Here is a 13,521-nt window from a genome sequence, read left to right on the forward strand (position 1 = left end):
GAATCTTGTCACAAGAGCATGGAGATGCAGAACCCTCTAAACCATTTCGCAGACCACAGCGACTTCGACACAAGCACTGGCCTCCTGGAGCTGAGCTCAACACAGAGCTCAGCAGCTGTCAGAATGATGTACTGGAGAAGGAAGCAAATGCTCAGTCCTTTTCCACAGCTGACACACCATATGACAAGAAAATCTCCATAAATGGACCAGATAGTGTTTCAGTTACGGGTTCAGAGACTAGTCAGAAAGAGAAACTGAAGTTTTATTTATGTGGAAAAGCCTTCTCCACACAAGACCCTGTGTCAGTGTGCATTGACACTTGCTGTTCTGATGCCGTAAATTGCACAGCAAAGCTCAGGATGAAGAAACCAGAGCGGTTAAAAGAGAAATATATATCGAAGTCTTCATGTTCACTGTCATCAGCAGCTGACTTGTTCTCTGCTCTGGGGGGTGATTTCCTGGTGACTGGGATTGATGGTACCAGCGGCAGTTCAAGTTCTGAAGTAGTCAAGAACTTAACGAATAACAGAAAGAAGCTAGCAACAGCAGCAGGTCAAAGCAAGAAACATTGCTATGCACTTCGCTCACACAGGATGGAGGATTCACGGTCAGAAACAGAACCAGTGTCATCAAGGGAAACAAGCAGGACCCGATCTGAAATGGTAACTGGAGTAAGCTTTTGTGCATCAGACTCTTCAGCCTTGGAGGAAAGCGTTCCATCCACCAAGGAGGCCCAGCGTACAAAGGGGACCAAAAAACGACAGCGTTCAAACTGCTCACAGACCAGCGGTGATGCCAGTGAGAATGTGAAGGATGGTGACACTGGATTAGGTGGCAGAGAAAAGTCAGGAAGGAAACGCCGAGGGGGGGCCAAAAATGGTGAGGAGTTCAGTCTGTCATCTCCATGTTTTTTGTGGGTTTTATTCCCCCCCTATTTTAAAGAAAAGATTTTCACCAAGTGAGGATCACTTGAGAGTATAGGAGGTACAGGTGTAAGTTTTTTTGTTGTTTTTTTTAATTCATTCACCTGGCTAACTGTGGTAATTCTAGAGCTAATGTACGTTATGTGGTTTCTCCATTGCAATGGGAATTTATTTACAGTTTTGTCTTTTGTGAAGGACTATGACTCTCAAACAAGGAGACAGGTTTGCACTGGCTCTTAGTATTGTAGCTTGGGGCAACATTCGACATTCACTTTTTTTCCCACTTGCCCAGTCGGGCAAGTCACTGGAGAATTCACTTGCCCGGACAGATTTTGCACTTGCCCTCAGTGCTTTCAGAAACTTACACACACATATATATATATATATATATATGTTATATATATATATATATATATATGTGCACACACACACACACACACACACACACACACACACACACACACAGAAGCAGCCACACCCTTTTCTTTAACTGTTGTTTGTTTTATTGTGTTCACAGAAAATGAATGTTGTTTTGAACAGTTAAAACAAGTTTTCTCTCTTACTTAAAGAAAACACTGCCTTTGGCATGTTTTGGCAGTTGACTGTCAGCCATGGAAATTCTTTTAGCCGTTTCAGCTGAAAACAGCATTCTCTTTCCTCTGTGTAGACAATCTGCTGTTTGCGACGTTTCCGTTTTGGCTCTTCATCCACGGAGATTGATTGTGTCATACTCACAATACTTTTTTAAAATTTGTTTAAAACTATAAAAGTGAAACGACATTAAAGTCAATCAAATCAAATCAAATCAAAAACACTTTATTAATCCACATGGAAATTAAGTTGTGCAATCGCAGGCTCATTGCAAACACTGGCATAAAATCATGCGCAACATAAGAAGAGATTAAAACGAGTCAAATAAGAATTCCCAATAGCTGACGATATACTAACCCCCCCACACACATACGCATGTTAAGACAATAGGGTATTGCACAACAATATTAACAAATGAAAACATCCAACAAAAAATGGGTACAGATTACTAAAAATGACATGCGCGCACACACGCACACACACACACACACACACACACACACACACACACACACACACACCATTGCATTGTGATTTTTAAATGTAATATGTGGTGGGTGGAAGACGATTGCTGAAAGAAAAATGACCATTGGTTGTCCAGAAATAGCAACCAATGGCAAATCACCCGTTAGAGCTGCTCTCTCTTTATTCAGTGTGTCAAGTGTGTGCTGCACACATGACCTCAGATTTTTCTAGTCAAACTTGGAAGAAAGTATGAGACCGGGATTCCAGTCCAGACACTTATGCCGTTATGGACACTGTTTTGGTAGATATATATATATATTGTTAGATGTCTTCACTATTTAGCCACCTCCCGCAGAAACACTGGAAAACACCATTATTAAATCCCCCCACTCAGAAAAGATTTTTTTTAAAGTTTTACTCATTAAGTCATTTGCTTCTTCAGAGCAGAGAGACTGAGTATTGTCATCAGCTACATATTTTTTCTCAGACTCTGAGAAACATTGTAAAGTTCTTCTCATTTGACTGATTTGTTTGCTTAGACTCCGAGAGTGGAATCCCTATAAAGTCGTACACATTTGTTTGCTCAGAGTATGAGCGAAACCCCTATGGTATAACAGAATAAAGTTGTATTCATTTGTTTGCTCAAAAAGTAGGATCCGTGTAATTTGAAAAAGTGTGAAGTTGTACACTTTTTGGTGTGTTTTTTTCCAGAGAGCAGGATTTCAGTAAAAGTTTTGCTGGTTTGCTCCGAGTGGAATCCCTGTAAGGTTGTACCAGTTTGTTCAGAAAGAGAAAGTTCCGTTCAAAGTTGTGCTCATTTGTTTACTCACAGACAAGGGATCCATGTGAAGGTGTAGTTGTACTTGTTTGTTTGCTCAGAGAGTGGGAACCATGTAGAGTTCTTTTCATTTGTTTGCTCAGAGAGTGGGATCCGTGTAGAGTTCTATTCATTTGTTTGCTCAGAGAGTGGGAATCATGTAAAGTTCTATTCATTTGTTTGCTCAGAGAGTGGGATCCGTGTAGAGTTCTATTCATTTGTTTGCTCAGAGAGTGGGAACCATGTAGAGTTCTATTCATTTGTTTGCTCAGAGAGTGGGATCCGTGTAGAGTTATATTCATTTGTTTGCTCAGAGAGTGGGAATCATGTAAAGTTCTATTCATTTGTTTGCTCAGAGAGTGGGAATCATGTAAAGTTCTACTCATTTGTTTGCTCAGAGAGTGGGAATCATGTAAAGTTCTACTCATTTGTTTGCTCAGAGAGTGGGAATCATGTAAAGTTCTACTCATTTGTTTGCTCAGAGAGTGGGAATCATGTAAAGTTCTATTCATTTGTTTGCTCAGAGAGTGGGAATCATGTAAAGTTCTATTCATTTGTTTGCTCAGAGAGTGGGAATCATGTAAAGTTCTATTCATTTGTTTGCCCAGAGAGTGGGAATCATGTAAAGTTCTGCTCATTTGTTTGCTCAGAGAGTGGGAATCATGTAAAGTTCTACTCATTTGTTTGCTCAGAGAGTGGGATCCGTGTAGAGTTCTATTCATTTGTTTGCTCAGAGAGTGGGATCTGTGTAAAGTTCTCTTCATGTGTTTACTCAGAAAGGAGTCCCTGTAAAGTTCCATTCATGTGTTTACTCAGACTCTGACTCAGAGTGGAATCCCTCAAAAGGTCTTTTTATGTGTTTGTTCAGAGAGAGCTTGGAGTCCCTGTAAAGTTCTGTTTGTGTGTTTACACAGAGAGTGCAGTCGCTGAGGACCATGGTGACGACAGCCGTCAGGGGAACGACACAGACACGATGCGTCAGCGCAACAAGCGACGAAAGACAGCCGGCTGTGTGCGGAGACAGCGACTGGAGCACCAGGAGGGCAGACAGGTGTTTCGGCAGCGGCTGCGGCACGAGAAACGTCACGTGGTCAGCAGAGGCAGCACCTTGCTGTGCAGCAGCTGCAAGCACGGATTAATGCGCTCCGAGTGCCTGCTGTGTGTCGCCGTGGATACCGCTACCCACAGGATCGTGCAGAAAGCCAAGCAGCCCCGTTGTAGCACCAATGTGGGACAGTGCGGTGGTGTGAAGGGGAGGTCACTGAACGGCAGGATGCCCTGTACGAAGCAGGTTGCCGTCAGCATAGTCCCCCCACAGCACAGGGCTTTCTCTTCAGCAAAGCGAGCGGGCTGTGGAGAGAAAACATCCCAGTCGGAATCTTCCGGGCTCCACCCACCCAGGCCGCTGCGTAAAGCTGCGTTGACAGTGAACAGTACAAACCTCGGCAAGAAAAATGACGGCAAAGTCTTCAAACGAAAAAGCTCAGTCGAAAACATTCCAGCCAAAGACGGTTCACTCACAACGAAAAAGAGGAAGCAACAGTGCTCCAGCCCACAACAACATCAACACAGGAAAACAAAAGAGCAGATACCTTCTGCCGCTAAGCGCCAGAAACTGTGCCGTGATGCCAGTGTTGGAGGCAAGCAGCGTCCTGACAGGACGGCAGACAGCAGTGTGCTGGTGGACAGCATCATTGACTTCCACAAACGTGCGTCAGTCGCAGGCAGTGAGAACGGCGGGAGCTTCTCCTCTGCCAAGGACGTGTTTTCTCAGCTGTGTCAGCTGGAAGAGCGCTCCAAAGACTATGACATCAGCACGCTGCAGTCGGTCATGCCCATTCAGGAACAGGTGGAGGAGCATCGAGCGGCGCCCAGCGCTGTGTCTGTTTATTCCAGGAAGTCTCATGTTGGTGGTGTCTGGAAAAGTATTTTTTCCTGAGTGTGTAGACGTAGACAAGTTGCAACATTGGTGTCTAACAGCGTGTTCCATGAAATTTCATGTCAGTGGTGTCTGGAAAAGTAATTTGTCCTAGTGTGTACACATCGTAACAAAAGTGTCTAACAGTCTGTCCTAGTGTGTATGCGTTGTAACAGTAGTCAATAGTGTCTAATAGTGTGTCTGTTTTTCAAGGAAATCTCATGTCAGTGGTGTCTGGAAAACTGTTCTGTCCAAAGTGTGAACACACACAAGTTGCAACAATGGTGTGTTAACACTAACAGTGTTTATATTCCATGAAATTTCATGTTGGTGGTGTCTGGAAAAGTATTCTGTCTTAAGTGTGTACATGGACAAGTTGCAATAATGGTGTCTAACATAGTGTGTCTATTTATTCCAGGAAGTCTTACGTTGGTGGTGTCTGGAAAGGTATTTTGTCCTAGTGTGTACACATTGTAACAATAGTGTCCAACACTGTTTGTTTATTGCAGGAAATCTCTTGTCGGTGGTGTCTGGAAAAGTATTTTGTCTGAATTAATTGTGTGCACGTACAAGTTGCGACAATGGTGTCTAACAGTGTACCCGTTTATTCCATGAAATTTCATGTTGGTGGTGTCTGGAAAAGTATTTTGTCCTAACTGTGTATACGTGTACACGTTGTAACATTTTGTGTTGAAACACAAGAGGGAGTGTGTGTTTGCTTTTGTGCAGTGTTTTACATGTGTCAGAAAATCTGGGAAGAGTGACAGGAGGTAGAAATGAGAAATGTGGCGTGAATACTAATAATAAAGATACAGTAAACTAAAAGGTTTAGCCAGAAATTAAGATCATTCGAATAAATACCACAGTTTAGCAAGAAGTTAGAGGAGTTTGGTAAAGTATATGATACCAAACAGATCATTTGAATAAACACCACCATGTTCAGGCTCCAAAGCAATACTGTTTTGTTTTTGTTTGTTATTCTTTCCCTTGCTCATCTCATCTCATCTCATCTATCCCTTGACCCGTGGGTGGGTCGTTGGGGCACCATGGATGACTGCCTGGTCAGCTCGCGCCACCTGCCTTGGTCCTCAGCGGCCCTTTGAGTTGTGGCAAATGGCAGGCCCGTCCACTCTTTGATGTTGTCCTCCCACCGCTTTCTCTGTCTGCCTCTCTTCCTCCTTCCTTGTACGGTACCCTGCAGGATGGTCTTGGCTAGGCCGTCTGATCGTGTGACGTGTCCATACCAGCGGAGCTTGCGTTCCTTCACTGTGGTTAGCAGGTCTTTGAATGGGCCAATGGCGTTTTGGACTCTTCTTTTCACTTCCTCATTTGTGATGTGGTCTTTGTATGTAATGTTCAGGATCTTGCGGAAGCATCTCATTTCCAGGGCCTGGATTCTTCTCTGGAGTTCTGCAGTGAGGGTCCAGGATTCGCAAGCGTATAGAAATATTGAGAAGATGAGGGAGCGCATTAGTCTGATTTTGGACGAGAGGGAGATCTTTTTGTCCTTCCATATAGTCTTCAATCGACTCAGTGCGGCAGTAGTCTGCGCGATTCCCTTGCATTAGAATCTTAAGTCAAAGGACCTAGAACTAGTGCCGCTGTCAGCACCTCCACATGCTGTATTCATAGTGTGCATGTGTAGACCTTGTAAAACAAGGGTTCATTGTCCATAGCTCATGGCAATGATCAGGTTTCAATCCAACACACGTGTAATGTTCGTGTTGTTGTTGTTACTTGTTAGCTTGCTCACTCGCATAATCATCTACGGTTTAGCAGAGGCCAGGCAGGGAATTGAGTTCAAGAGTTTTTTGTGTGTTTGTGTATTTATGCAGTCAGTACCAACAGCCATCATCTTGCTGACCTAAAGGTACCAGGGAGGCTAACTCCTTTAACTTTTAAGCTATTGGTTACCAAGGGTTTTCTCCCTTTAACTAAAGCTCTCAAAAAGGTACCAGGGGACCTGACCCCGTTAACTTTTAAGCTGTTGGTTACAAAGGGTTTTCCCCCTTAAACTAAAGCCTCCGTCCCGACTGCCAGAATCACAGCAGGCACACAATGCATGTTGGTGATGCATGTTCCATCTGGCAGCCAAGACCTGCATACAAGCTGCATTAATATCAGTCAACCAGTTTGGTTCCTGGTTGTACATCTTTTCAGAGTTATTTTTGTGACAGCAGGAAAATTGTTATTTTACTTGTTTTCCACCACTATCATGTTGTTTGGAAAAAAAAAAAAAAAAAACAAAAAAAAACACAAAAAAACCCCACCACCACCACTATAATATTATTTTGTTTTCCTCATTTACCTTTGTGGAAGCACGAAGCAGAAGTGGCTAAAATTGTGTCCTTTTACCTTATTATGTTACTAAAAAAAAAATGAACAAATGTCACAGTTCTTTAGTGTTGTTTGAATTTCTCGTTAATTATCACACATAATATACAGTCTTGAATCTATTACCATGTGTCATTTTCTCACGATTTTTTTCAGCACTTGTCAGAAATAACTGGATTTGAAGGCTGAACACTCTTCATGTAATGCAGAATAATGTAAACTCAAAAAGTCAAAGTCACAAAGCAGCAGAAACAAACAATTAAAAAAAAATAATTTTTTTTAAGGAAAAAAAAGGGTACTTTTGAGTTGGGAGTAAACTGATGGATTATTCAGAAAAACTAAGAAAAAATTAATATATGAATTAAAAAAAATAATAAAAAAACCCAAAAAACCCAAGGCTCTAGGCATGTAGGCATACCAAACCCTAAGCATGATTTATGAGTGTTCACTTTGCAGGGTTTTGTGTGTGTGTTTTTTTGTTTTTTGTTTTTTAATTTTTTTAATTTTTTATATAATGAACAATGCAACAGACCTGAGACCTTTGGGTCTGATGCATTGTCATTCACAGATAATTGATGTTAGTACTCGTGCCTTTGAGGAGAATCATATTTTTTGTGTGTGTGAGAGAGAGTTGGATTACTAACCAAACTTGCAGAAGATTGCAAGGAGAAGAAAATTCACTCTGGTGTTGCCTTTGTCACTGTGACAGTTGGTGGAGGCTGTTGTACTTGTAGCCATCGCTGTTGCCATCAGCTTTGTTCCCATGACGGACATGTATCCATATTTCAGTATGATGGATTTGGTGTGTGTGTGTGTCTGTGTGTGTGTGTGTGTGTGTGTGTGTATGCATGTTCCTTGTTTGTATACTGTATGTTTTCAAGGTTGTGTGTGTTTGTGTGTGAGCATATGTGTCTTTAATGTTTTTGATACATTTAAATGATTTTGATCAATTATGATATATTTTTCTTCATGGGTCTGTGATACAAAGAATAGTGATGGATTTGCATATTTGAAAACCATTGAAATATTATTTTAGACATTATAATAATGGACTGGTTTGTTGTTTTTCAAGACTATGGTGCTGACATTTTGGGGGGGGTTTTGGTGCTTTGTGGGTGGGTGATGGGATGGAAGGTTTGTGACTTATGATGATAAAATTCCTGTTAGCTCTTCTGCTGCAAAGTTCCTATGTGGAAAAACTCGTCCCAGCGCCGGGTATTTTCGACTCCGCACTCTCAGTCACATGATTTAGTTTGTGTTGAAACAAGACAATGGACTTGTTCACCTCAAACTCCGTCAAGGGGGGTAATGCTTGTGAATTTCCTGTTGCACAGGAAGTTGGCTGCAGCTGTCAAGATCTGTTACAGTGTGAAAAATGGTCCTCAGTGTCAACTACAGACAATCATGGCCGTGAACTGTCCAGTCAACTAAAGATGCCCATGGCAGTGAAAAGGTTAAAAATATGTGTTTTAGTTTACTGATAGAATTTATCGTGGGAGATTGTAAAACTGTTGTCATTTTGAATTTTATTCAGTAGGAAGTTTGATTCCCCCCCCCCCCCCCCCTTTTTTTTTTCTTTTTTCCCAGTACAGGAGGTTTGAACTTTTCCCCCCTTTTTCAAGGCAGGACTAAACTGATTAAACCTGATCACATTAAAATGTCCATGATTGACAACTTTTACCTCTTGGCATGCATGCAAACATATCCACTTACTGTTTAACTTAGAAAGTTAAACCATGCACAGTTAAAGTTAAACCATGCACACACACACACACATAATGATATAACCTGTGTTATCTGTAGAATACACATAACTACCTTTTTCTCAGCATTCTAATTTGTAGTTTGGACTTTGTAGTTTACTTTGTTTATAAAAGCTGTGGTTATGCCCATCCATTGAATAAACACTACTCCCTTCTCAACATCGTGATTTTTCTTCTTCTTCTTCTTCTCATCATTCTATTGTCAGTTCACTACACAGTAATTTAGACTGTATGTATGCATTCAGTCAGCAACAGAATTGCCAAAGCCAGTGCTGTGTTTGGGAGTCTGTGTAAGAATGTACGGGAGCAGAGAGGACTCGACTTAACCACCAAGCTGAAGGTCTACCAAGCGGTGGTCCTTACCACCCTTCTCAGTCTGTGCCACCGAGAGAACTGGACAGTCTAGAGCAGACACACTAAACAGCTCAATATTTTCCACTTGGGCTGCCTCCATAGGCCTCTCCACACACGATGGCAGGAGAAAGTCCCAGAGGCAGAGGTCCTGGAAGGGGCTAGCACCCATAGTGTCTACACCCTCCTACAGAAAACCCCAGCCAGATGGGCTGGCCATGTCGTCTTTTCGTATTTTAAGCAGCAACCTTAGTGATAGAACCACCACCTCAAAACACATCTGTACAAATCTGTTTTCATGGATGTTTATGCTTATAGATAATGGCATGTAGTTGTGGTGTGTGTGCATGTGTTTGTGTGCACATGCTATGTCATTGACACATTTGTTTGTCCTATTTTTAAGTCTTGATTATGTATTTTATAGTGCCCCGTTGTGTTAATTTTGGCAACCATTTTTTCCTCCACACTGACGTTGAATGTTGGCGCTCTGATGGAGGTAGAGTCCATTATAAATGCCCATTACTATAATTATGAATTCCACAGTCTTACTTGCCATGCCCTTTCACACCCACACAGGATCGAACATGGAACACACACAAAAAAAACACCAAAGTGTATTTACAGCAGTTTTTTGCTTTTATTTCCTCTCTGCTAGGATTTCAATGCCGCTGAAAAGTACAGGATGCTAACACTGACGGTTCCCTAGTGACTGACGGTGATCCGCTATGTACAATGGAACGAAGAAAACATCACAAATGGGGTTGTGTGTACGTCATAAAAAAATAATAATAATAAAAAATAAAAAAAACACACACAGAGCTTTTCTTTCTCTTTTTCTGCAGGAGAGAAAACACAAAAGCGAAATGGACATGTATGTGAATGTGAATCTGGTTTTGACCAGCATGATAAAAAATGGTTGAATATTTCATAATATAAAAAAGCCAGTATTTGATATCAATATGTGGATGATATAATATTGCATTGAAAAAAAGAAGAGAAAAAAAAGGTCTACTACTCAGGCACTCAAAAGGAAATTAAAAAGCTGTTCACTGCAGTCCATGCCAGTTTATTTCTTCAGGGGAGACACGGAACAGGAACATTTATATGGTCATGTAATTTATCATCACACACACACACAATAAATTTTTTTTTTTTAAAAACAGAACCCACTACATAAAGACATAGGGACCAGACATAGACAAGAAACAGGAACATTAAATGGTCATGTACTTCATAATAAAAAGACAAACAGAACCCACTTTATATAATACAGACAGGGAGGAGACATATCAGCAGATTTCCTTTTGACACCCCAACCAACCGGACAATGCATGGACTGGCAGTGACACCGACAGGACACATTCAAACCTTCTGTCAACTTTCAATCCACCACTCACTCATCACAGCAAATGTAGGAAGGAGAGAAAGTTCCATGTGTGTCAAGCAACACTGAAAACTTGAAATGTTTTGCTCATGTTCGGCCAAACTTGAGATCCTGTGTGAAAAATTTGGTGTTATTCTTTTGCTAACGAAATCCATTATGGGTTAGCATGATTTGTTAACAGTTTGCCTGTTGCTGAATTTTCTCAAATGGAACAAAAAAAAATTTTTTTTTTAAATGTAGTAGTAAGTAATGGGGGTGTTCTGTATGCTTGTATCTTTACATTTCTTGAGGCACCCATACTGTTTTCTTTTTCGGTTTTTGTTTTTGTTTTTGTTTTTTTTGCACACCAAAGCAGTATTTCCATACTTTCTGACACATGTACGTCTGAGATAATGACTTTGTCAAGTTTGTGTTAGAAGCTTCCATTCACACAGTTTTTCTTCAGGTTAAGCCATGCATTACACAAATATATTTCAACCACCCCCCAAAATTTGTCATCTTTTGTGTGGGTGGCATACATTCATTAACAGAGTCACACAGCAATATTATAAAACCATGACATCATCACACATTTAAACAATAACATCTGAATACATTTATCAATAAAATTACTGCACAACAGTCTTTATTATTAGGAGTGTAGGAACATTACTTGGATGAGGAACAAAATGAGTCGATACAACGGAAAGAGTACCCCCAGGCCCCCTTACCTCCCCCACAAAAAAAAAATGGTGTATTGCTCGTGCATATAACTGAAGTCAGTTTGCATACAGTCAAAAGAAAAATAAACACATGGTGGTGATGATGATGTTTGCACAGAACCAACCTTGAGCTGTACCTTTCCTTCCTTCCTACCCCTCCAAAATAGACACCGATATCAAACTGTGCGTACGGACGCTTATCTTTCTTGGAAGGTGGTAGACACTCTCTGGGCTGTTTACTTCACCCCGTGACAGACGGAATGCCAACGATAATAAAATAAATATTATGCACCGAACTGTACTGTTGCCTAGTTTGCTGAAAGTGGCGGAAAAGAGCAATGACAGCCCTGTGTGGTTTGACTGGGCTGCAAGCAACAATGATAAAAAGATCAATTTTATGTGGCCGATAAAAGAGCCTTGATGCTGCTATCACAGTCTTCAATGACTTCCCATTGTTGTCGTGGCTCCGCCTCTGCAGCTGAACTGGAGTTTTATCAAATTATTCAGCCAAATCAAACTTGCAGAATCGTCTGTTGCAAGTAGACTTTAAATGTGTCGTCTTTCTTCTCAGTTAACTTTGGAAGCTCTCCTCTATCTGACATGCATGACAGCCTTATTATTGCTTCTGGTGTCTCTGCAAAGGGCAAGTTCCAATAAAGATCAATCACTGAAGCAAAGTCACTTCTGACAGCATACAGAGTGATTCTTCTCATTTCTTTTCTAAGGCTTTTATAGTCTGTGAAGCGTCTTCAGGATCATGAAAGTAATATTTTTCAAATCTAATATTTTTTGTCTACGTATCTTCTGCTTTCTCTCAGGAACAAGCCTGGAAGCATATCCTCAAATATAAACTGTTCTGAAACAGTTAACCTGCCACCAACTGTGTCAATTTTCCTTATTTAGGACATAAGTATACTGTGCCAACGCCCCCCACCCCCCAAACCCCATATATATATATATATTATATATATATATATAATATATATATATATATATATCTTACCTGTAAACCTTCCCTCCCTTTTTACCAACTTCCTGTGTTCTCCCAGACACAGAAAGAAGGGAAAAGTATCACCTGCTTCTGAGAACTAGTATGCACCTGAAACAGGAGGAGTTTCTCACATAACCCCCCTTGGTGTGGTCCATAATTGGTACCGTATCAAAGTTACACCCATTCTGTATGAAGAGAGTTGCCACTCCTTGTTGTTTATTCGCAATTCTGAAAATAATTACATCCAGTATAAATACACGACAAATCAGTATCTCCTCATCATACCACCCGAATCGGAAGCGCACAGCTTCACAGAATGCCACGCGCAGAGAACGCTGAAGCCGGTGATCACCACAGTCCAACACAGCCAAGGGCTGATGACAATAATGAAACAGGTACAATATATTGCCAGCGGGAGAGGAACCTGTCACAGTAGTACTGGCGTATCACACACACACACACAGCGGGAATCATAGCAATGTTCTAAAGCAACAGCAATTCTATGTGTACACACACACACACACACTACCATACACTGAAGATAAAATAAACAAAACTCACCACACATCCTATCACACATACTCAAATCTTCATTCAGATTCATATTCCATGCACTCATTCATTTCACACCAGACTGTTCATGGAACAACACTGTACCCTAGAGTCTCAAACACACACAACACACACACACACACAATTACCACTATTCTCTTCATGACCACAAAATGTGCAGCCAAGAACACTGATTCTGATCAGTACTGCTGTCTTTGCCTTTGTACTTTGGTAAGCTGTCCACACTTCCACCATGCGTACGTTATAATGTAGTTATGCTGTCACTCATAACCGGAAAAGAAGAAGACATGAAATCACAAGCAGGCAGTGTCAGGCTAATGTTATGAGTGCTTGCTCTCTCTCTCTCTCTCGCACACACACACACACACACACACATTTTCTCCCTGCTCTTTTTTCACTCTCTCATATTACACCAGACTATGCACAACTTGACAAAATTTGGAAACACCACAAAAAACAAAAACAAAACAAAAAAATCACAAGGAAACTATAAGAGCTGAGCAATTACATGAGACATTACTTGACCAAATATTCATACAAAAAAAAGAAAAGAAAAAAAGCTCTCCACTAATTTCAGTGTAGACATACGTATGACGTTACAATGGATATAGAAGTGCTGCTGCGAAAAAGAACCCTGACTTAAAAAGACCTGCAAACAGGACAGAAGGACCAACTGGCAACTGACAAGATGCCGGACAGCACACAGGATC

General features: G+C 41.1%; 1 protein-coding gene across 2 annotated transcripts in view; it reads left to right on the plus strand.

The window, feature by feature from the left end:
* The window catches only part of LOC143288998 (uncharacterized), an 87,142-nt gene extending 80,948 nt beyond the window's left edge, over positions 1–6,194 (plus strand). For both annotated transcript variants that reach the window (XM_076597743.1, XM_076597744.1), the window contains 2 exons: positions 1–879; positions 3,711–6,194. The exon at positions 1–879 is cut by the window's left edge and continues 11 nt beyond it. In XM_076597743.1, coding sequence (XP_076453858.1) covers positions 1–879; positions 3,711–4,735 — 1,904 coding nt within the window. In that variant the 3' untranslated portion in view covers positions 4,736–6,194. The remainder of the gene's footprint in view (positions 880–3,710) is intronic.
* Positions 6,195–13,521: the final 7,327 nt, after the last annotated feature.

This window comes from Babylonia areolata, chromosome 13 (genome assembly GCF_041734735.1).
Source record: "Babylonia areolata isolate BAREFJ2019XMU chromosome 13, ASM4173473v1, whole genome shotgun sequence".
Taxonomy (NCBI): domain Eukaryota; kingdom Metazoa; phylum Mollusca; class Gastropoda; order Neogastropoda; family Buccinidae; genus Babylonia; species Babylonia areolata.